Here is a 25109-nt window from a genome sequence, read left to right as displayed (position 1 = left end):
GCTTTGGGGGATTGTCTGAGGTAGCCAGATGCCTATTTCTCCCTTTTAGGGCTAACCTAATAGGGATACATCTTTACTTCACCTTCTTATTTGAGGCTTGGACTTATTTTATTGCATGACTTAGTAGGAAGCTATAAATATCAGTCCATACGTCCTACTCATTGTTTAATGAATTTACTTTCCCAGATGGGAGTCCTTGGGGTTGGTAAGACATTAAACCATGAGATAGCATGTTCCCATATCTTTTCAATTTTGTGGTCTTTGTTTTGAAGTTTTCTTAACATTTGTTAAATTAAGTTATACTTGGCTGTATTTTTTCTAAAATTAGGTTATTTAGAGCTTGGCAACCTACTTCTGACATTGGAGAACATCATACAGGTCTGCTTTGTATTCTGTCTAATTAGATTTAATGTCTCTTGTACAGGACTTAAAAAAAACAAAATCGCTTCTGTTCAGTAGTCATTCCTTAAATGCTGGATGGTGACACTCGTTTCCTGGAAATGCTTCATATGTTTTTAAAGACTGTTTGTTCTTTTCTCATTTTATCCATTTCAGGTAATTTCTCAATTAATGTTAGAACTAGCCAAGTATTTCCCTTAGAAACTTGACCCTGACTTGTCATATTCTTAGTAAGTAAGAAGTATTTATGAAAGTGTCACATAGTACATACCCCCTCCTCCTTAAGTACTTTTTCGGAAGGTAGTTTCAGTTTAACCTAAAGTTTGGCATAGTTTCACTTTGACACACAGTTTAGCTAAGGATAAAGGAATGAATTGAACCGTAACATAATTAAGCTTCAGAGCATTTCATTTTGGAATAATTTTGCCCTGACAGTTGTTTTGCTAAAACTGAATTCTCATTTGCTGAAAACATGTCCATGAATAGCTGTCAGGAGAATATGAAAGGAAGAGTGGTATTATAGTGAAGATATCCACTTGCCTTTGCTAAATTTAGATCGACCCTACAGAGCACTGATAAGTATAGGACTATCACAGAAAAATCATTTTTCTGTTAGTGTTATAGACAGCGAGTAAATTCGTTTGAGTATTCAAAAAAATTTTACTGAATACCTAACGTATATGAGGCACCATTAAGGTGACTTGCTGAGACTAAAATTTGGAAGTGAATAGGCTAACAAACACATACATACACATATACACACATAAACACTACAGTATTAGGACTCAGGGGGCAGCTAGGTGGCATAGTGGATAAAGCACTGGCCCTAGGATTCAGGAGGACCTGAGTTCAAATACGGCCTCTGACATTCGACACTTACTAGCTGTGTGACCCTGGGCAAGTCACAACCCCCATTGACTGCCAAAAGAAAAAAAAGAAAAAAGAAAAAAATAGGACTCAGAATAATGTTATGACTAGTTAACTCAGAGGAATGTGAGAAAATTACCATGGCAGACCATACTCTACATGTTTGTTTTTGTAACTGTACTTTCTTGTTACAAGAGAGTGTTCTATTGTCTGGGGCAATTATTGGGAAATTAAAAAAAATATCCAAGACACATTTTTTAAAAGAAAGCAAATAGACCCCTAAAAGACTTTATAGTAGACTTGAAACTAATGGTAGCCACTGAGAAGCTTATAAGTAGAACCAGTTGATTCAGATTTAGGTAAAACTTTTCTTTGGTACTTTTCCTTTCCTCCATGTGTCTCAGCCCAGCTTCTGAGCATTGTACATGTTTTGAACCCCTTCCTTGAATCAGAAACACATGTGTTTCCTGGGGTACTGCTAGAAGCCTGGCTAGGTAAAATGGTAAACTAATTTAGACACAAGATGTTATTTGTTTGAATTATAATAGGACCTAATAATAGAGCATTGAAACATTTTTAGGCACTGTAGAAACTTGGGTTAGGCAGACTTAAGAGTTTCCAAAGTTAACACCATATTGGTAACTCACAGTCCATAAGGTTGGTCTTGCTCAAGGTTTAAGTGAAGATGCCAGTACAATGCCAGTGAGTTTCAAATTTAATGGAGCCACCCCTCCAGCTACTGAAAAAAAATGGGCACATGGGATAAGGTAACAGATAAAGGAAAGCCCTTATTGTTTCCTAGCGGATTTAATTTAATTTTTATTCCATGGGGCTGCAGCCTTAGAATTATTGACTAATAGATAGATTCTTATTGTGGTTTCTCTCAGGATTACATTTTTGTACACATGTGATAATAGACCAGCATCTAAGTTGACACAAGTATAATTGAAGCATTTGCTGCTGATAATGCTTAAAACTGTGTATTGTTGTTGTTTTTGTTTGTACCAATACCTCAGGGCTACGATTCTTAACCAATGGCATTTTGTTCAAAATTTTGTTTCAGTTGTATCACAAATGAAAATTACCTTTTTTTTTAAAATAATGAAATGATGCTGAGATACTGACCTAAGAAACATGATGCTTAAGATTAAACTTAAGAAATGCAGCATGATGGGGGTGGGAAGAGAGCGCCAAATTTGATATGGTTCACTTGGAGTCATTGGACTGAGTTCAAATCTTGGCTTACCATTAATTGGCAGGTGTGACCTTGAAAAGCAAGGACTTAGCAAGCATCATTTTCTCAGTAAAATAAGATGATTTCTGTGATCTTTTCCAGCTTTACATCTGTGATTCTATGGACTTTAATTTTTCTAGATAGTGCCATTGAGATGTGATTTAGTCAGTTGTATTTTGTGTCTTTTGTGAAATTGATTTAAAATTTTTTATCACTTACATTTCCAAATATATCATTCTCTCTCAGACCCTTCCCAGAGAGCTATTACTTTATCACAGAATAAAAAGAGGGGGAAAATGTTCATCAAAACTAACCATGGTTTCAGCAAAGTTTAATCTTATATATAGTATTCCTTTTACATTTGCAACCTTGGGCCTCTGCAAAAAAAGGGGGGGGTACCTTTTTCATAAATACACTTTGAACTCAATTTGGAAAAGATCATTTCATAGCATTCACTTGAATTTGCTTTGCTGGCATACTGTTTTCAACAGCTCACATAAGCATTCCCATGCTTCTTTGAATTCATCATAGTCATCATTTCTTACAGCACAATTACACTCATTGCATTCAGGTGCCACACCTTGTTTAGCTGTTTCCCATTTAGTAGCATCTGTTTTGTTTATAGTTTTTTGCTACTACACAAAATGTTTCTATGAATATTTTGGTGTATGAGTCTTTTAAAAAATAATTTCCTCTTTGATCTAAGATGACTTTCAGGGGTTCTGTGGTAAAGTATTCTTTACCACATGCATACATACATATATAACTAGTTTAGTCACTTTTTGTACATTAATCCAAATTGATTTGCACGATGGCTATTAACAATTCATAGATCTTTTTGTGGTGCCAAGAATTGAAAATTGAGGGAATTGCTCTTAAATTGGGGCATGATTGAACAAGTTATGATATATGATTGTTTTGGTTTTGGTTTTTGTGGGGCAGTGAGGGTTAAGTGACTTGCCCAGGGGTCACACAGCTAGTAAGTGTCAAGTGTCTGAGGTCAGATTTGAATTCAGGTCCTCCTGAATCCAGGGCAGGTGCTTTATCTACTGTGCCATCTAGCTGCTCCCAATGATATATGATTGTGATGGAATACTATCGTGCTGTAATAAATGATCAAGAAGGTGGTTTCAGAAAAACTTGGGAAGACATGAACTGATGAAAAGTGAAATGAGTAGAACCAGGAGAAACATTGTACACAATAACAGCAATATTATAATGATAATAAACTCTGAAAGACTTTAATTCAGATCACTGCAATGATCCATGATATTTTCAAAGGACTTATGATATAAAATACTATCTACCTCTGGATAGAGATCTGATGAATTCTGAGTGCATACTGAAAATATTTATTTTATCTTATTTTTCTTCTTTTTCATCTCTTTCTCAACAACATGGCTAATGTGGAAATATATTTTTTATGCGATTTCATAAGTATAATGGGTATTATTACTTTTGCTTTCTTGATGGCTTGGGGAGAAATAGAAGGAGGGAAAGAATTTGGAATTGAAAATAACAATGAACAAAAATTCATAGCTATATAAGCAGTGCATTATTAACGTGTTTATACTTTTCTCACTAAGGTACCTTTTATTCCTAATGTTCTGTAATTCTGAAAGATCATAGAAATTATATAAATTTTTATTCTCTCCTTTCACAATATCATAGGTAGAATGATTCACATCTACCTTTTTTTCTTTTTATTTTTTTAGTGAGGCAATTGGGGTTAAGTGACTTGCCCAGGGTTACACAGCTAGTAAGTGTTTAAGTGTCTGAGTCGGATTTGAACTCTAGGTCCTCCTGAATCCAGGGCCAGTGCTCTATCCACTGAGCCACCTAGCTGCCCCTCACATCTACTTTTACTCATTCAAGAAGTAAATATTCACAGGGTACTTAATGCTAAGGGAGCAAAAACTAGAAAAAAATAGTTATAAAACAAGTTACCCATCATTTACCACAGCATGGAGTACTAGATTTTGGATGAATGAAAAGCACAGCTGTAACTAAGGCATAGTGATGGGAGATTGGTCCAAGGCACTGACATTTACAGGGTGCTGATAGTAGTGTAGTATTTCAGCAGTAGAGACAACTAAACTTTGCTATTAGTTGGCAAAGGTAATCAATTTTGTGAACTGGGTCCAATAGTCCCCTTATGGAAGTCATTTCCCTAGGTGGGCTACACCTTGAGCCAAATTCATTCTTTTCTACTTTCCATCTAAATATAATTGAGGACTCCCTTCATGCCACTTGCTTTATTGGCTTTTTGCTGAAATTGGAATAGAAAAGACTACCTTTCTTTATTATCCGGGTAATATGGAGGCCCATTTAAAAACCTTATCCCCTTAATTTCTTAATTATTTTTATTGTTGATATGCTTTGCTCTTTTGTCTGATTTTTAAACAGAGTTTTTTTCCCTCTTCTAGGCTTTCCTCACTTGAATCCTGAAATAGACTATAATGATCAAAATAGAAGTTGAGATTTTAGAAGTTGAAAGTGAATTTTTATCAACAATAGCAAAAATTAATGTCAGGTACCAAAAAGAAGAGAAAAAACCTATTTGTACAAAAATATTTATAGCAGCTCTTTTTGTCATGGCTAAGAATTGAAAATCAAAGGATTGCCAATCAATTTGGGAATGGCTGAACAAGTTGTGGTATATGCTTGTAATAGAATATTATCACAGTATAAGAAATGATAAGCAGGATGATTTCAGAAAGGCCTGAAAAGACTTATATGAACTGATGTATGGTAAAGTGAGAAGAACCTGTAGAAGGTTGTACACAGTGACAACAATATTGATTGATGAAGAACTGTGAAAGACTGAACTATTTTCAGCAATACTGTGATGCAAAACAGTCCTAAAGGACCAATGATGAAGCATACTCATATGTCCATCTCCAAAGAAAGAACTGATATTGATTGAACACAGACTGAAGCACGCTATTTTTCATTTTATTTCTTTCATATTTTTTCTTTTGAGTTTTCTTATAGAAATGACTAATATGGTAATGTTTTACATAATTGCATATGTATAACCTATCTGCCTACTTACTGTCTTAGGGAGGGAGGAAAGGCGGGATAGAATTGGAACTTAAACTTTAATTTTTCTTAAAATAACCTTTTTTTAATTAATGTCAGGGAATCAACCTGAAATCAAAATATGATTATTTAATTCCACTTCACCTCATTACCAAAATAGACTCCAAACAGACTCTCTGGTATAGAAGAAAGATTATTGTCAGGTCACCTGGATTCTTCTTTTAGCTTACTAGCTAGCTGTGTGGCTCCTCTCTGGAGCTTCATTTCCCAAAGGTAAAGTGAAAGTTAGGATAGATATTGATAATAATTGCTCACAATTATATAATGCTTTCAACTCTGCAAAGCAATGTGTGTGAAAGAGAGACAGACAGACAGACAGACAGAATTTTCCTTGGCTGGCTCTCTTTACTCGGAACTCTCTCCCAGTTATCCCTACCTTAGTTTCTCTGGCTTCCTTTAGGCTTCAGCTAGAATCTACCTTCTGCAAGAAGCCTTTCCTCTTCCTCCTTAATTTTAGTGCCTTCTTCTGAGATAATCTAATTATTCCTGTATTATATATCTCTAATATAGATATAGATGTACAACACAATGTGGATATATAATAGATTATATACATTGTAGGATATATAATATATCACATACATTATGGCTGTGTAACATATACATTTTAGACATATAATTAATCTATACCTCATATATAATCGGTATTTAATATATATTACACACACATAAATATATGTGTCTATATGCACACATAACATATACATGTTGTGTTGTTCAGTCATTTTTCAGTTGTGCCTGACTCTTTGTGATTCCGTTTGGGGTTTTCTTGGCCAAGATACTGGAGTAGTTTGTCATTTCTTTCTCCAGCTCATTTGACAGATGAGGAAACTGAGGTAAACAAGGTTAAGTGACTTACCTGGGGTCACACAGTCACACAGGTAGTGTCTGAGGTCTAGATTCCTCATTCCAAGCCCAGTAGATAGCTTCACATATATGTGTAAATGTGCATGTATGTATCTATATTTTTATCTTGCTTGTGCATCATTGCTTGCATGTCATCCCTTCTTCAAGCTTTGAACTGCAGATATATACATACATATATAATTGCATAGTTATAAACATGCATGTACAAACACATACATGCATACATATATGTATATATCTTTCTTGTTTTAAATTGTTGTTTGCATGTTTTCTCCCCCATTAAACCATGAACTCCATATATGTATATACACACACATATATAACTGCAAACATAGTTGTAAACATCTGTATACAACGATACTTGTCATTATAATATCTAATATAATATATACATGTGTATGTATCTTGTTTGTAAGTAGGTGTTTGCCTGCCATCTCCTTCATTATACTGTGAACTCCTTGACAGCAAGGACTGCCTTGTGCCTTTCTCAGTATTCCATGCTTGGCTAACCTCCCGGCACATAGTTGGCACTTAAGAAATGCTTGCTGACTTGACTATCTAAATTGAACCTTCTGTAGAATCTTATGGGTTGGATACTGCTACTGGTCATATGATATTCATTTTCTTGATGAGTCTCAGGGATGTGACATGACTTGTCCAACATGACACAATTATCAGAGGTGAGATTTGAATCCGGATCTTCATGCTTCCCAATCTAGTAATTTCTCTGTCATCCTATGTTGCTTCGTCTCTCTAAGGTCAGCCACAGTTAACCATTAGCATCTTATAATTCACCTTTTAGGAAGCATTTTGTCTGAGGCTAGCCATGAGTGTTTAATATATGGGGTGAATGGCATATTTATAGTTAGAATTACTGGAGTTCTGTGTGATTGACTAACTCCATTCTTAATTCTGTTTCATAACTGCTTGTATCATAGAAATAGACTTTTGTGTGTTTGTTCACCACACTTCTAAATAATTGATAATTATGAGATAGAACACTTTCACTTGGTGTGTTTTTTTAATCCCCAGAAGTTGTCTCATTTGTGATTTTTCACCAATGACTCATACCCTCAAGAAGGTACTTACTTTGCAAACCACTTTGTGGATTTCCTCTTGCTTTTCTAAGACAAGAACTGTTTAGGTTATACCTAGTTAATTAGGTAGTTGATGTTTTAAGGTGCCAAAGGAAAATGATGATGAAGGGCTTGGAGAAGTCCGACACAAAATCCATTGAAAAGTAGGGGTGGAAGGGTTTTCCCCCCCTCTTGATTTCCTTTAGAGAACAATCTGGAAACCCTCTTAACTCCCTGTTCTCCTTTCCCCTTCCTTCCTTCAGTGCTGTGTGGAGGAGGTGAGAGCTTTCTGTGCACCAGCGGAGTCTGCATTCCCAGAAAGCTGCAGTGCAATGGCTTCAACGATTGTGATGACTGGAGCGACGAGAGGCACTGCAGTAGGTCACAGAATCTTTCCATCTTCTATGGGTAGCACAGTGAGTCCATTCAGGAGCCCAAGAGTCAACATAATAACAACCATAAAGAACATTTGCATAGACCTGCTCTGGTTTACTTTTTGACAGCTACCCAACGGGTGTTCATAGACCTTTTCAAATTTGTTTAAAGCTTTTAAAATAGGAGCTCAACAGTTAGCTTCTTCTGTGGGGATTGAAAGCTTCCTTGAAGAGAGAGTGCTTTAAAAATTTTAGTTTAATTTTTTGAGCCTGTAGAATTAGCTGTAAGGGCCAACTTGCGTGGATTAGGGGGAAGGGCATTTGTCTGGGAGATTGCTGTTTGCCCCCCCAGTGGTCCATAGCATTATATAACAGAGACAAAGGCACATATTCTCATGTCTCTTTTGGCTTAACTGATAGCCAGAGCTATGAATGTACAGGCCTGCTAGTCAAAGCACTATGCCTGGCCTAAATGACAGATTCAGTAAAAAAATAAATACATTTGATGGGCATCTATTTCATATCCGTTCCTCTTTAGTTTCAATTTTAGAATTTAGTTTTTCAAGTTTAGATTCAGTTACCTCTTTAGTTTGATCTTACTCTTTAAGTGATATATCAAGTAAAAGGTACAAATGGAAAAGAAACTAGATAGATTTTAATTTATAATCTCTGTCTAGAATAGGTCCTGACCTGAAGGGGCTAGGGGCACTACATCTATTTCTTCTCCCTAAGGGACCCATATACTCTGGGCTCATGCATATGGTCTGAGCTTGGTTCAGTCCTGGAAGAGCCTGGCTTCAGTTAGAGGGAGAAGGGTAGGCTTCTTTTTATCCCAGTCTGACTGATTAGACCCCAAGTTTGGTACCCTTGAGACAAGTTATTTAAAACTTAGACTCATAACTATATCTTCCCAAAGGGGAGTACAAAGATACCAAATGAACAATATTAATCAGATATGGGACAGACATTTATTTTCCCACATACAAAAGACATATTAATGGACCCAAAGACTGCGCACTGACAGAAAAATTTAAAACAAGATTTGAAATAAATAAATAAATAAAGCAAGATTCGTTAACCTACTGTAATGATAATTAAACATCTCTCAGCAGACTGAAACCAAAACCTCATCTTAAAATATGAAGCAGTTTGTAGGACTTGTTTTTAGGTCATCAGAGTTACCAGTTAATAGATCATTTGTAGACCTGGAAAAGACAGTGACGGTTTAGAGTGTCGTGGGGTTAAAAAAAATCAGTTGCCGAGGGTTAAGAACAATAGGTTGGTAAGTGTTCACAGATAAAATTGTTGTTAGGTTGTTTTGGTCATATCTAACTCTTTTTGGCCACTTTTGGGGTTTTCTTGCCAAAGATACTGGAGTAGTTAGCCATTTCCTTCTGTTAAGGGCTAAAATTCTAGCTAGTCTGTCTAAAAGATTTAATGAGTGGTCGCCAATAAATTATAAGCTTTAGCAAGAGTTAGACTTTTAAGCATTTATTAAGGAGAATAAGAATTTTGTAAAGAGAGAGAGAAAGGCCTAGATTCCTATCTATTAAAGGGAGAGCACATTTCTAGCTCCCTTCTCCACCAGCGTCCTCAGGAAGAGAGAGAGATAGAGATAGAGTACCCGGCTCCCCCTTCCTCCTCCCACCAGCCAACATCACTTCCTGATGCCAAAGAAAAGACGCATGGTCTTGCCCTCAAAGACTTTCCTTTCATGGCGGAGCTCTTCTACAGTAAGTCTCCAGCAGGTGGCATCATTCCAATTGTTACACTTCTCCAGCTTATTTACAGAAGAAGAATTGAGGCAAAGAGGGTTAAGTGAACTTGCCCAGGTTATACTAGTAAGTGTCTGAGGCTGGATTTGAACTCATGAAGGTGAGTCTTCCTGATTCCAAGCCCAGTGTTCTATCCACTGTGCTACCTAGCTGCACTTCATACATAAGAGGACACGATAGGGGCAGCTGCGTGCACAGTGGATAGAGCACCCGGCCCTGGAGTCAGGAGGACCTGAGTTCGAATCCGGCCTCAGACACTTTACACACTTACTAGCTGTATGACCCTGGGCAAGTCACTTAACCCCAATTGCTTCACAAAAAAAGAAAAAAGAGGACATGATAAATGGGACCTGTTCCTGGAGGAGATTGAAGAGGATCTAGAAGGTGCAGGCCCTAGCAAAGAGAAGGGCTACCTCTTTCTCAGAGGCAGGGAAGAAAGGAAGGAGGAGAATGAGTAAACATTGTAGCAATATGAGGTATGAAGAGGGGAGAAGAAGGAAATCATGGCAGACAGCCTCCATTAGGAGGCAAGGATATCTCTTTAGCGAGAGGGCAAGGTGAAGTAAGTATGGCTGTTTGTGAGGAGAAAGTTTGGAATAGCTACTGAGGGTAGAGTGATAGAGAGTCAATGAAAGAAGAATTAAAGGTTTTTTTTTTCCATTCACCAGTGAAAATCCAGCTAAGATTAGATAACGAGAATCTACAGGGAATTTAGTCAGCATGGTGGTGTGGCTTGCTTTAGTAGCTTTCAACAGTGTAGAAATAGAAGCGGAAAGGGCAGATTCTGGGAATGATCTAGGGTTGAAGAGTAGCAGGGCATAAACAGCGCAAAAGGGTACTGAGCACGCTACATGGCTGAACTGTTCAATGATAGAGTCAAAGCTATTATGGGAGAAAAGGGAAGTTAGAATGGGGTGGTTGAGTGGGTGAATAGGGAGAAATGGAGGAACTAGAGGCCGGATTGAAAAAAAAGATGTAGAATGAATGAGATGGAGAGAAAAAAGAACGGGAGAATATAATCAGAGAAGGCATTTGAGAATTCAAAACCATGGAACTGTACAGTTTGGTGTCATGATGAGATATGAGATCTGACCTCCTTGTTGATGGTTGAGCTTGTGAAGTAGTGTATTGTGGGAACTGTGTGGCCAACTGCATGGCCAAAGATGAACCAGGAGGCCAGGCATTATTATGTAAACTGAAGTCTTCACATGTGAGACAAGGGATTGAGTTGCAGAGAAAGACTGTGAACCAGATACTGAACTCTTTGGAGAAGGAGAAAAAAGTAACTTGGGAGATTAAGGACCTCAGGCAGATAATAATTAGAAATGCAGTGCACTTCTTGAGAAGAGAAGTTTCTGAGTGCTTTTGGCAGAATAAAAATGTGAAAGTAGTAGTGAAGAGGGGCAGCTAGGTGGTGCAGTGGATAAAGCACCAGCCCTGGATTCAGGAGGACCTGAGTTCAGACCCAGCCTCAGACACTTACTAGCTGTGTGACCCTGGGCAAGTCACTTAACCCTCATTGCCCCGCAAAAAGAAAGGGGGGGGGAGAGGGAGAGGGAAGGAGGAGTGAGGGAGAAAGGAGAGAGAGACAGAGACAGAGACAGAGAGACAGAGAAAGAAAGAAAGAAAGAAAGAGGTGAAGAGGAAGAAATGTGTCCCAGTGTATTGGGGAACATGAGAGAAGAAGCAACCAACACTGGAAAGGATAGCCAAACATATGGTATCTTCCAAAGAAAACCAGGCTTCCATGAGACATCTAAGTAGTATAGTTCATAGAGTGTTGGAATCAGATACAGGAAGTTTTGAGTGTGAATCCTACCTTAGACAATTATTACTGTGTGAATCTGAGCAAATCACTTAAATGCTCTCAGCCTCACTCTCCTCATCTATAAAATGGGAATAATAATAGTACCTACTTAACAGTGCTGTTGTGAGGATCAAATGAAATAATATATTAAGTAAACTGCTCAGAAATCTAAAAGTGCTATATAAATGTTAGGTATTATTATTATTAATTATTGTAAGAAGATGGAAAATTGTGAAAAGAAGACTAGATAAAGGTTAGCTTATTAACAAGTTTATTGAACAAGGGTTCCAGAAGGCACAGTAAAAAGTGTGATTAGAGAAAGATACAGGAGGGATTGAATTGGATTAGCAAGAGAGTTAGGGGAAATGCCAGAGGAAGATGATTTTACTTGGGATATGGTGGTTCTAAACCCACTCCCCCACCCCAGGATTAAATAACCAAGAAGTATAATTTTTCTAGTCTCTTGGAAATTCCCAGTTATTGGGGCTGCTTTTTACCAGGGTCCTGTACAAAATCCAAAAGTACTATATAAATGCTAACATCCAGGGCCATCTCCTATGTGTATCTTGTCACTGGACCTAGATGGCTCTGGAGAAGAGAGTGAGGTTGGTGACTGCACAGCCCTGCCTCACTTACATACAATTCATTGCAAGTTATAACAATACCTCCCGATGTCATGGTCCTCTTTGAGAATGAAAGGCAAAACCCAACAACAACAACAACAAATACAAATGCTAGTTGTTATTATTGTTGTTGTTATCATTATTAATTTGATTATAAGACTCAGATTTATAGAATCATAGAATTTTACAAGTGGAAGAAATCTTTTTATTTGACAGCTAGTAAGTGTCAAGTGTCTGAGCCCGGATTTTGAATTCAGGTTCTCTTGAATCCAGGGCCAGTGCTTTATCCACTGTGCCACCTAGCTGCCCCCAGAAGAAATCTGTTTTTTTTAAAAATTACTTATTTTGCATTTTATTTTTCTCCAATTACATGTGCAAATAATTTTTAACATCCATTTTTAAAACTATGTTCCAGATTCTCTCCTTTCCTCCCTCCTCACCCCCCCATCCTTTGAGAAGGCAAGCAATTCAATATAAATTATACGTTTGTAGTCATCTAAGACATTTCCCATATCAGTCATGTCATGAAAGAAAATGGACAAAAAAAACTCAAGAAAAATTAAGTAAAAAAAAAAACACAACCCACCTATGTTTCAATCAGGCACCATCAGTTCTTTCTCTGGGGATGAGTAACATTTTTCATCATAAGTCCTTCAAAGTTGTCTTGGGTCATGTATTACTGAGAGTATATAATTCATTCACATCTGATCATCTTACAGTATTGCTGTTACTTTGTACACAGGACATTTTACTTTCTATCAGCTCATGTAAGTCTTTCCAGGTTTTTCTGAGAGCATCCTGCTCATTATTAATTATAGCACAAAATCATATACCACAATTTGTTCAGCCATTCCCCAATTGATGGACATCCCTTCAATTTCCAATTCTTTGCCACCAGAAAAGAGCTATAAATATTGTTTGTATATATCAGTCCTTTTCCTTTTTGTTTTTTAATCTCTTTTTGGATACAGACCTAGTAGTGGTATTGCTAGGTCACAAAGTTAAGTGGAGGGCAGCTAGGTGGCACAGTGTATAAAGCACCGGCCCTGGATCCAGGAGGACCTGAGTTCAAATGCGGCCTCAGACACTTGACACTTACTAGCTGTGTGATCCTGGGCAAGTCACTTAAGCCCCATTGCCCTGTGCAAAAAAACAAAAAAAAGTTAAGTGGAAGAAATCTTAAAGATGGTCTAGTCCAATCCCCTCATTTTATAAAGGAGAACACTGAAAAACAGGTTTTTGTAGAAAACTGAGGCTTAGTAGAAACAGAAGCTTAGTCTGACCCAAAATCTGCCAGTTTTAATCAGAAGAATACAATTGCAAACCAAAAATAAGTAGAAAAGGGCTTTCAGTGTCAGGGAAGGGAGATGTGGAACCTTAGGGTTGTTTTTTTTTTTTTCCAAAGAGTCCATTGGTTTTAAATTATATCTAAAATAAAGTTACGGATTCATTGAGCTTCAACTGGTGTCTCTTGACAATTCTTCCTTGGTTACAGGAGATGGAATAGGAAGGTTGTAAAAGTGTCTTAAAGGCAAATAGACAAATAGGTAGGTACAAGGTTACAGATAGGTAGGTACATAGAGCATTTATTGAGTGTTTATATGCCAAGCCCAGTGGTAAGCTCTGGTAATACAAATATGAGGAATCCCTAGCCTTAAGGAGTTTACATTGTATTGGGGGAAGACAATGAATAAAAAGGACTTGAAAAGTGTGTGTGAGTGGGCAGCTAGATGGCACAATGGGTAAAGCACCGGCCCTGAATTCAGGAGGACCAGAGTTCAAATCCACCCTCAGACAAGTCCCTTAATTCTCATTGCCCCCCCCCCAAAAAGTGTGAGTGTGTGTATATATGTAAATATTTACACTTGTATGTATGTATGTATGTGTGTATGTATGTACATATGTATGTATGTGTATGGTGGGGAGGGAGTGGTACCTGAACAGGGGCAAGGAATAAAAGTCCAGAGAGTCAGGAATGAGCTCAGTTAGAAGCATATACTAATAGTCATATATTAATGGCAAGCATATGCTTACAGCAAGAAGAAAGAAACATTATATAAAGCAAAGAAAAGCTAGAACCACTCAATGTAGAGTCAAGTAGCTTTTATATCCTCAAGATTCCTAGGCATCATTGTATTAGAGTACAGCATCATCACTCATATTCAAAATAATGTTCTTAAATCGTCAAGAAAAGGTCAAATTATATTTAGTATACAAACATAAATTAATAAGTATAAAATGTATAAATGCCACAAAATGTTTCCATCAATATGGTTTAAACAAAACCAAATAGATTTGATCCTTAAAGGGGTCATATTGCAGTATGTGATTGGTATAGAATGATAGCAATAATAAGCTTTATGATCATAGTCATTGGTCAGAGATGATGAGGTATTGAAGGTTTCATGGAAGAGGTAGTATGTGAGTTAGGCTGGAAATGAGGTATTACTGCACAGTGCTGGAATCTCTATGCAATAGTGGCAAGAGTTGTGGCAGGGAGTCCGAAGGCAATGGTTTTGTTCATGATGAAACATTTGATTTTGTGCAAGTGAATTGACTTCTTTGGGCCTGATTTACCTCATCTGTAATGTAAGGCAGTTGGACTAGATAAGTTCTGAAATTTGGCCCTAATTTTCTGATTCTGTGTTTCTAAATGGTAACTAATTTGGTTTGTGTGGATAGACAGTCCCGTGCTTTAGGATGGAGTCAAAGAAACATATTTACATTTATAAATAGTCATGGGAGATAAAGTAAAATTTGCAAAGCTCTTGCTAAGTTTCTCCTTTCTTATTCCTTATTTAAAGTGCTTTTTAAATTACTTTATCTAATTTTCCTTTACAGAAAGGAAAATTGCGTAAGTACATAAAAATTCTCAAGTGAATACATGTAATGCACTTAAGGCATAAACTTCTGATAATATTTTATCTCGACTATGCTTTATAACGTAAAAAGGTATATACTTGGAACAACATCATTTTCCATAAGTTATGCAAAATTTTACTCACATAGAGCAAGGCAACCTCAGAAAGCATCTTTTTGGAAAGTCTTGATTTGCAAGGCAGCAAACTGTGCTAACGTCTTCTCTTATTCTTAGTTCAAATAAACATTTACTGGAATAAAAGCAGCACTATAATCTTGCTGTTTACTATGTTGTCCAGGCTCTGCAGTGAAGTACCTCTGGTGAAAGTTTTGTGTATTTACCAATTGGCCAAGCCTCACTGAAGTCAACAAATTGTTTCAGCAAACATAGATCATTTTGTATCTGACCTCTGAAAAGGACTTCTTAAAAAAGTTCTTGTTTAAGAGTGTAAGTCATGATAGAAGAAAGTTGAATCTATTAACTTGTTGGATAATGATGGATTTCACTCTTAACATATCTGTCTTTTAATTTTTGGACAACAAACTGAGTGCATTGTATCACATGGTGATTTGATGCTGCACTACCAAGTTTGACTACTGTATAGTTCTGAAAAATGTGAGAGGCACACTAATTTGTTCTGATAGTTAAAATGAAAGGTGGTTTTGTTTTGTTTTTTGTTTTAGATATTGCCTATCCTAGCACCTCACAGTTGGAAAGGCTCCCTGTAAAGTCATCTAGTCCATTTTTAGGACAAAACTTTCAGTCCTTTCTGTTGACTTCACATTCCTGAACAGTGATTCCCTCTACAAATATCCCCAACAAATGTTCCTTCATCCACCATCTGATGGAAGACTTCCACTGATGGGAAGCTCACTATCTTTTTGAGGCTCCTATTTGGACAGCTTTAAATGTAGGAAGTTTTTCTTTTAGTAAATAATACGGCTTGCAAACCTCTACCCACTGTTCCCAGTTTTATAGCATTCCTAAGAAGATAATTAAAAACTTCCAAGAGAAATACATATTTTTTAGTATGCCAAGTTGACAACTTTGAAAATATATTTTTCCATTGTTGACAAAATCGGAAGTACGGCTAATATTATGGCATTTTGTCACCTATATTCATTATTGAAGGAAATGTTTAAATTTCAGTTACAGTTGAGAAAAATGTAGTTTTTCCTATCAAGTTAATAGAACCTCTGGAATCTAATCATGTTTCCCTGAAGGAAGTTCATGGATTTCAGGTTAAGGTTTGATTTATTTGGTTTTTGGGTTTGTTTTTTGGTTGGGCAATGAGGGTTAAGTGACTTGCCCAAGGTCACACAGCTAGTAAGTGTCAAGTGTCTGAGGCTGGATTTGAACTCAGGTCCTCCTGATTCAAGGTTGGTGCTCTATCCACTGTGCCAACTAACTGCCCCTAAGATTTGATTTAGAGATATTACTAGTTGTTGGACTTGAAAACCTTACTGTCAGTCATACTAAATTTGGAGGTTATATCAGTGGTTTAGTTGGGGCCTAAAAAAAAGGTAAAAAGAATTTGTTTGTAGTAAAATGAACTTAGGTAAAGACCTTTGAAGACTAAAAGGACCTGAAATCAGCAGGTTTTCGTCTCAACATTACAAATCCATGCAATTTTGAGTAAGTCACTAAACCTCTTTAGATTTTTTTCCTTGTTCAGTTCATTTGTACAAAGCACTGTGCTAAGATTGGGGGGAATAAAAGTAAAACAGTTCCTATCCTCAAGGACATTATATTTTATTGGGGATCAGCATGAAATGTGTATGAGGCATTCTCTAAGGTACCTTCCAAGTATAATAATCTGTAACTATGATTTGATCTGTTAACTTATAATATTCTTCAATAAAAGTGATTTACTGGTTGTTCTGCTTATTTACAGATTGTAGTGAAGATCTATTTCACTGTCACACAGGAAATGCCTTAATTATAGTTTTGTATGTGATGGATATAATGACTGTGGAGACCTAAGTGATGAACAAAATTGTGGTAAGCATTAATGTTATGTTTTACCAAAAAAAAAAAAAAGACTCAGATTGTTCTAGCAAATGGAGTAGGAAACAGAACTGTTGAACAATTTGGGGGGGACAGTTTGTTAGATGATTTTTCTCCCTGGAATTTCATTGTTAGAGTGGAATTTTATACATAAATAATAGCTAGCATTCATATAGATGCTTTAAGGTTTACAAAACACTCCACATGTATTATCTCATTTGATTCTGACAACAACTCACAAGGTAAATATTAGTATTTTAAAATGAGGAAAATGTGACTGAGAGAGGTCAGGTGATTTTCTCTGGATCGCACAGTTAGTAATTGTCAAAGGCAAGATTTGAACTTAGGTTTCTCATCTTTGACTACAAAGAATTGCACATCTGTATGCCCATGTACTTTCATGCTGACATATAACTATTACAGTAATATAATATTGGCTAAATGAAATCAAGAGTTAATGTGATGCTGTAACATGTTAATCTGAGTCATTTGAATATCTATTCATCTGATAAGACCACCCACTTATGACTATAATTCTTTTTTATTGAATTAGTAAACAAAATTATAATGTGTTCTAGCCATTGTGAGGTTGAATTCATTGCGTCTGTCTTCCACCCTGACACAGCTCAAGATGCTACTTTCATGAAGAGCAAATGAGATATATGTGAAAATGCTGTTACCATCTGTAAAGTACAATATAAATGTAAGCTTTTAGGAGGGGACTAGAGACTTTGGACCTTGAAGGGAGTGGCTGAAGAATCTGGGGTGTTTAATCTAGAGAAGGGAAGAGGTCGGCATTGGGGATATGGGGCATCATTGCTGATTTTAGGTATATGAAGAGTTCTTTGTAAAAGAGGTTTTAGCCTTATTTTCATTGGTTCCAGAGGGCAGACCTAGGAGGAAAAGGGTGGAAAGTTCAGGGAGAGGCCACTTTTGTCTGTAAGGTAAGCTCTCAGGTAAAACTTTGCAAATGGATCCTCTCTGTGTCTCATCCTAGAAGTTTGAGGCAGTGTGGCACAGTGGAAAGAGTGCTGCAGTTAGATAATCTGGGTTTGAAACTTGCTCTGCTATGTATTATCTGATTAACTTGTGCAAAATTTCTAACCTTTCTAAGATTCAGTTTCCTCATCTGTAGAATAAAGGCTTGGATGGGATAATTTTTAAAGTCCTTTCTAGCTCTAAATGCTTTGATTTTGTGGAAATGCTACTGACACTAAATTTTGCTTATGCAATAGCTAGTCTTGTCTAATAGTTAGGATGAAGGGTTTATGTACGCATGCTAACCCTAAACCCCCTTACCTCTAAGGTGACCTCTACTTGAGATCTTTTAAAATTATTCTTTCAATTCTCCTTCCCATCTGGTAAAAAGTTTCCTTTTTTTATGAGCCTTTACAACTTTGGAAACTCCTTTAGATTTTGATGTTATATGTTCATTTAAAGGCAACTAACAATAGAAAAGGCAGTGGCTGTTGAATAAGCTTGGGAGAGTAAGCTAAGACAATGAAAGACAATGGTAGAATGAACTGAGGAGCTAGGAGGAATAAGGGAATGTAGTAGAAGAGTGGGAAAATGATCAGAACACTGGAGAAATGAGCCCCAAAAGCTAGATGAAGGAGGTAAAGGGTAAAGTTAATGAAGATTCCCATGATTCCTGGTTACCAGGCAAAGGAGTAGGCTATTGCCTCATTCTTGCTTCATTCATTCATTTGTTCAACATTCATCAAGTACCTACTTTGGTCAGAGTCCTGTGCTCAATCCTGTAGTGGGTAAGAATATGGGACCATATAGACTTGGAAAGAACCTATGACATTGCCTAGTCCAGGCATTCTTCATCCTTTGGTCTGTGAACTTAAAAAACATTTTTTTTATAATAGTATCTCAGTATAATTCTTTTCCTTTGCAATCCTCTAAGTTTAATGCTTTTAGAACATTATTCTGAGAAGAGGTCCATAGGTTGCCCCAGATTGTAAAAGGCTTATATGACCCAAAAGGCATTATAAGAACACTGCTAAAGATTACTGCCCTTACCAGAGTTTATAGTTTAGTAGGGCAAAGCCATACATGAAAAACTGTAAAACTGCTCAATTTAATCTCACAAGTCCAAACAGGTATTGGAAAAGTTAAAGAAGAGATTATCTGACTTGTTACTGGATGAAAACATGATTATCTGTTGCAAGGGTTTGTAAATTTTTTTTTTTGCATCATGGACCCCCTTAGCACTCTGCTAAAACATATGTAACTTCAAAAAATGTTTTTAAATGTATATAAAAATAAGATTTATATATATGTGTGTATGTATATATATGTGTATATATATATATATATATATATATATATATATATATATATAGTGGGGGGCAGATTAGGAACCCTTGATCTATTGGAATATTACATCTGGATCAGAGAATAGATTGGAAAGAGCAAGGTGTGTATGCTGAAGGACTGAGGGGAAAAATCCAAGGGATCTGTATTCCTAAGAGAGAGGGGAAAATTAATATTATGTCTTGTCACTTAATAATTAACATTGCTTTGTAATCCATCCTTTCCCCCATTTTATCAGACCCCATTTCATAATCTAACTCAGAAAACTGGTGGAATAATGTGATCACTCCTAACCCCCAGGGCACTCCCTGGCTAACCAGTTAAGTGGCACCCTTGCCTTTATTTACAGAAAAACAGAAAACCAGTTTGAGCATGGTCCTCCCCAGGGAGACAACTCTCCTGATCTTCTGCCTCCTTGTCAAAATTAGGGGAAGGAAAAGGGGAGAGAAGCAAAGGTAGGGAGGACTTGATTGGGATGCTTCTAATTTTCTGGCCAAGATTCCTAGAAGCAATTAGCATTCCTTAATTGTCATAGAGGGGCATGATCAGTCACACCTGAAGGCCCATCCACTCTTCCCAGCTGCAGACTAATTTTATCACCTGAGGATCACTCATATCTTCCAACAAGAAAGTAATAACGGGGGCAGCTAGGTGGCGCAGTGGATAGAGCACCGGCCCTGGATTCAGGAGGACCTGAGCTCAAAGCCAGCCTCAGATACTTGACACTTACTAGCTGTGTGACCCTGGGCAAGTCATTTAACCCCCATTGCCCCACAAAAAAACCAAAACCAAACAAACAAAGAAAGTAATAACGAAGAGCTGAGGTAACCTTTAACCCACCTTCTCATTAAAATGTCTACCAATTAGGATTGTCTTATCTTTGCCAGGGGAAGTCCAAATAATGTATTGTCAAGCCAATCAGAAGTAGGCTTAAAAGATCCTCCTCAGGGTCTTTGGTCATTGAGATAAGCCATTGCCCGATATATTGGTTATTGCTAGCCTAACTAATGAATTGATCATGCTCAGGTCCCTGGCTTTTTGGCTGAGATAGACAGCATGACCCACTTTACTAAATATTTACGTATTACTGTTAATAAACTTATCTTGCTGTGGAGAAAACTGGGTCTCAGCCTGCCTTGGTCACAATTTTACTTGCCACAGTGCAATGTAGCAAACCCACTTTCTCAGTGATATTGCTTGTGTCTTAGTGCTTTCTTTGGATTTATTCCTGACTGGGCCACCATTATCCTTTTCCCAGCTTAGTGTATGGTGGGGTGTCTTCAGCATTGGGTAAATGGATTAAACCTTTGTGTGTTTCCTAAGCTGCTTGACCTGAATTTTCTCTAGCATTTATTCTTTTTGATTCTAAATTCTTTCTGAACATTCTAATTGGCCGTATTAGAACAGACCTATGATCCAGCCAAATCAACATTTTGTCTCTGATAGTGTCACTGAGAGACAAGAAAGAGGGAGTTGTCCTCCCTGAGGATGTAGAAGAGAGAGTTCTGACTCGGGAGAAAGAGGATCTGGATCGAAATACCAGCTTTGCTATTTAATACCTCTGAGATCATCAGCAAGTTCTTCACCTCTTTGGGCCTCAGTTTTCTCATCTGTGAAATGAAGGGGTTGGATTAAATGATTTCTGTGATCCACTAACACTGGCCTTCTTCCTGGTCCTTGAGTACAATACTCCATCTCCCGAGTCTGGACTTTTTCACTGACCATCCCCCATGCCTAGAATGTTGTCCATCCTCACTCTGCCACTTGGCTTCCTTCTAGTCCTGGCTAAGAAGCATTTCCCCACTCCGTTTAACACTATTGATCATCTCCAATTTATCTTGTGTGTGTGTGTGTGTGTGTATACATATATATGTATATATTTTTTAAAATTTATTTTGGTGAGGCAATTGGGGTTAAGTGACATGCCCAGGGTCACATAGCTAGTAACTGTCAAGTGTCTAAGGCCAAATTTGAACTCAGGTCCTCCTGAATCCAGGGCTGGTGCTTTTATCCACTGTGCCACTTGGCTGCCCCTTATATTTCTTTGTATATAGTTGTTTGCATGTTATCTCCTCCGTTACACTCTGGAAGCTCTTTGAGAAGAACAGAAACTGGTTTGTTTTTATTTTGTATTTCCAGTGCTTACCATGGTATCTGGCACATAATAGATCTTTTTTTGTTTGTTTTTTTTGTTTGTTTTTTAGTGAGGCAATTGGGGTTAAGTGACTTGCCCAGGGTCACACAGCTAGTAAGTGTTAAGTGTCTGAGGCCGGATTTGAACTCAGGTACTCCTGACTCCAGGGCCGGTGCTCTATCCACTGCGCCATCTAGCTGCCCACACATAATAGATCTTTAATAAGATCTTTTCTCAACTGACTTAGTGACTTTCACTTTTTTTTTCCTTTTTTTTTTTTTGTGGGGAAATGAGGGCTAAGTGACTTGCCCAGGGTCACACAGCTAGTAAGTGTCAAGTGTCTGAGGCTGGATTTGAACTCAGGTTGTCCCGAATTTAGGGCTGGTGCTTTATCTACTGCACCATCTAGCTGCCCTGTGACTTTCACTTTTTTGGTTTAAATGGCATAGAAAATAGATCTGAGTCTGAACCCTGCTTCCACTACATACTAATTGTGTGGCCCCGGGCACGTTACTGAAATTCATTGAGCCTATTCATCTGTAAAATGGAAATAACAGTAGTTCTTACCATAAATGGTTGTTGTGAGCTCCAAATGACTTCGTGTATGTAAAGTGCTTTGAAACCTTAAAGCTCCATAGAAATATTAACTGCTATAGATCCTGTAACATTAGCTTGATGTTAACTTGAAAATCTAGCTATTAAAGGTCAATAATCTATTGTGATATGTAATCCATAAATTTATCTAAATTTACAATGAATTATATTTTCATTGTTTGCTAACTCTTGAGGAAAATTAATTTCTTTCCCAAGGGTTGCGAGGTCTGTGTGAAGAAACTCATGGCTCGCCCTGTTTTTAGTTATATGTACACTAAGAGAAATAGATTGATTTAAGATGCAAAGCTGCAAAACCCATCCAAGTCAAGCACAAAAGCTGGGCTTTGTTCAGCTGGTAGTTCTTTGAGGAGCTAATCTCACAGGAATGTCTATATTAAAATAGTTCTATTGCAAAGTTATTAAATTGTGTCAGAATGTTGGCATTTCAAAAAATGTTGAGCGGAAGCAGGAATTGTACAGTTATTATTGTTGGTCCACTAGGTGGGATTTCTACTTCCTCATCATTTGTCATCCTTTTTTCAGACTGTGATCCCATAAAGGAATATCGCTGTGGAGATGGCCGATGCATTTCAATGGCCTGGGTGTGTGATGGTGACCATGACTGTCTAGATAAGTCAGATGAAGTCAATTGCTGTGAGTTTTCTGATTCATGCTTGGTTTTTGTAGTCTTTTTTGGGGGGTGGGGGTTAAGATACACTAAATTTCTATGATCTAAAAGTAGTTCAAAGGAAAAAAATAACACCTACCATTTTAAGCTTTTAACATATAAAGATAACAAGTGAATTATAACTGTCAGAAGGAAAAGTATCATTAACAAACTAAGACTAATAATAGTGGATATTAATCTAAAACAAAATTAATTTTGTTTTGTTTTGTCTATATTTACTGAGGACCCTAGTAAAATATAAGTTCCTTGAGCTCAGTGACTGTTTTTCTTTCTCTTTGTATCCTTCTGTTCTTGAACAGTGGCTAGAGCAAAATTGATATTTAATAAATGCTTATCATTTTATTGATTTAGAATTTTATTTACATAATCACATTTAATCTTTGTGATAACCCTGTGACATAAGCATTGTAAATATTATTGTTCCCATTTTATGTAGGAGGAAACTGAGGCACAAAAAAGGTTACAAAAATTACCCAGGGTTACCTAGCTTGTACATTACAAGGCTAAGGATTGAATCAAAATCTTATGGTTCCAAGTTCATACTTTCTATAGTGCAAAAGTATACAGCTCAGTGAATGCTGATGATATTTGTAATTCAGTCATCTATAATGTCTTTAATGGAAAGAAAAGTGCTCAGTAAATAGCTCTTTTACCTCATAAAATTCAGTATTTGTTCTAGAAAATGGACTCTATATAGTTATTCTCAGTAGAATTAAATTTAGGAGTGAAAATACAAAAAATACACCTTTCTTTTTTTGTTTGTTTTGTTTTGGTTTTGCGGGGCAATGGGGGTTAAGTGACTTGCCCAGGGTCACACAGCTAGTAAGTGTCAAGTGTCTGAGGCCGAATTTGAACTCAGGTACTCCTGAATCCAGGGCCAACGCTTTAACCACTGCACCATCTAGCTGTCCCACCTTTCTTTTGAACTAATTTATTAATTATGGTATTAAGTGAATGAAAAAATACATTGTTAAAATAAGCTCATTAATAATAATAATAAACCTCATAGCCAAATAGAGTAAATTAAATTGATAACTAATATGTCCATTAGAATATCTCTTTCGAATATTGACTCTCATGTTGTAGCAAAGAGGTGGGGGAAAAGTGCATGTCCATCAATTGGAAAATGGCTTAATAAGTTGTGGTACATGAATGTTATGAAATATTGTACCATAAGAAAGAAGGAATATGTAGAATTAAGATAAGCATGGGAAGATTTTATATATATGTGTATATATATAGTATATATGTATATACATACTACACAGACATATATACATTATACACAAAGTAAAGAGAACCAGGAAAACAATATAGAATCAAATAATGTCAATAGAAAAAAAACCTCACAACTAAAATGTTATAATTTTAATACCCAAACTTGGCCTAGGAGAAGAGTTGAGAAAATGCACCTCTTTTCTCTCTTTGCAGTGATGGAGAACTTAGGGTATGGAATATCATGGAGACTGTAAGATAAGGTTGATAGGGTGGATGGTTTTGCTGAATTGCTTTTTACCCATTTTTCTTTTTTTAATCTTAATTCCAAGGCATTGATAAGTGAGAAAATGAGTTTGGGGGTTGAGGGAGAAAGGAATATATTCAAAAATGAAAGTTATGTAAAAGCAAAGAACATCAAAAAAATGAGATTTCTAAAAAGAAAAAGCCCAGTCACTGGCTAAAAAAGTTAGATTTCTTAAAATGAGATTTTGATAGGTATATTTACTTAACTAGACTGATAAACAGACTACACTGGGGAGATAGTGGGGATAATGAGCAGAACTTGATTGCCCCTCAGAGTATACAGATTGTAGACTAATGGAGTTAGAACCTCAATGTCTTCTAGTCCATAGGGATAGGGATATTGAGATCTATAAATCTCGAATGACTTTTTCAAGGTTATAATTGTATAATTGTATAATTTGTTGTTGTTGTTGTTTTTGGTATGGGAAACATTCTTCTTAATAATAGGAAATTTTCTTAGAGAATTAAAGTAAATAGATACCGAGGTCAGTCTTGATGGCTTTCCTATCAGGATATAGTAGCACCTTTCTTCTCTAGTGACTTTTAGGTAATAATAATTAAGTTCACACTTGTGAACACAGAAGAAAATGAAAAAGACTCCTGAGTCCTGAGCCATAAAGTTGGTAAAATAAAGCCTAGACACTTTCTGTAGTGGGGAAAGTTCTCACTCCTCCTTGAGAGTTAGAAATTAGGGAAAATATATTAGAAAAAGCAGGCAGTTGCCCTAGAGCAATCTGTGGTAATTCAGTAAGTATTGAAGATGTTATGAGGGACAGTATATTATGGGGGTCACTAGGTGGAGCCATAGTGCATAGAGTGCTGAGCCTGGACGCAGGAAGCCTCATATTCCTGAGTTCAA

General features: G+C 36.8%; 1 protein-coding gene across 1 annotated transcript in view; it reads left to right on the top strand.

The window, feature by feature from the left end:
• Positions 1-25109, top strand: part of CORIN (corin, serine peptidase) — a 225053-nt gene that overhangs the window by 140881 nt on the left and 59063 nt on the right. Inside the window, 4 exon segments of the mRNA XM_043972400.1 lie at positions 7809-7922; positions 16879-16911; positions 16914-16985; positions 22585-22695. Coding sequence (XP_043828335.1) covers positions 7809-7922; positions 16879-16911; positions 16914-16985; positions 22585-22695 — 330 coding nt within the window.

This window comes from Dromiciops gliroides, chromosome 6 (assembly GCF_019393635.1).
Source record: "Dromiciops gliroides isolate mDroGli1 chromosome 6, mDroGli1.pri, whole genome shotgun sequence".
Taxonomy (NCBI): Eukaryota; Metazoa; Chordata; class Mammalia; order Microbiotheria; family Microbiotheriidae; genus Dromiciops; species Dromiciops gliroides.
The sequence above is the reverse complement of the archived record's forward strand: the minus strand, read 5'-3'. Positions and strand labels throughout refer to the sequence as shown.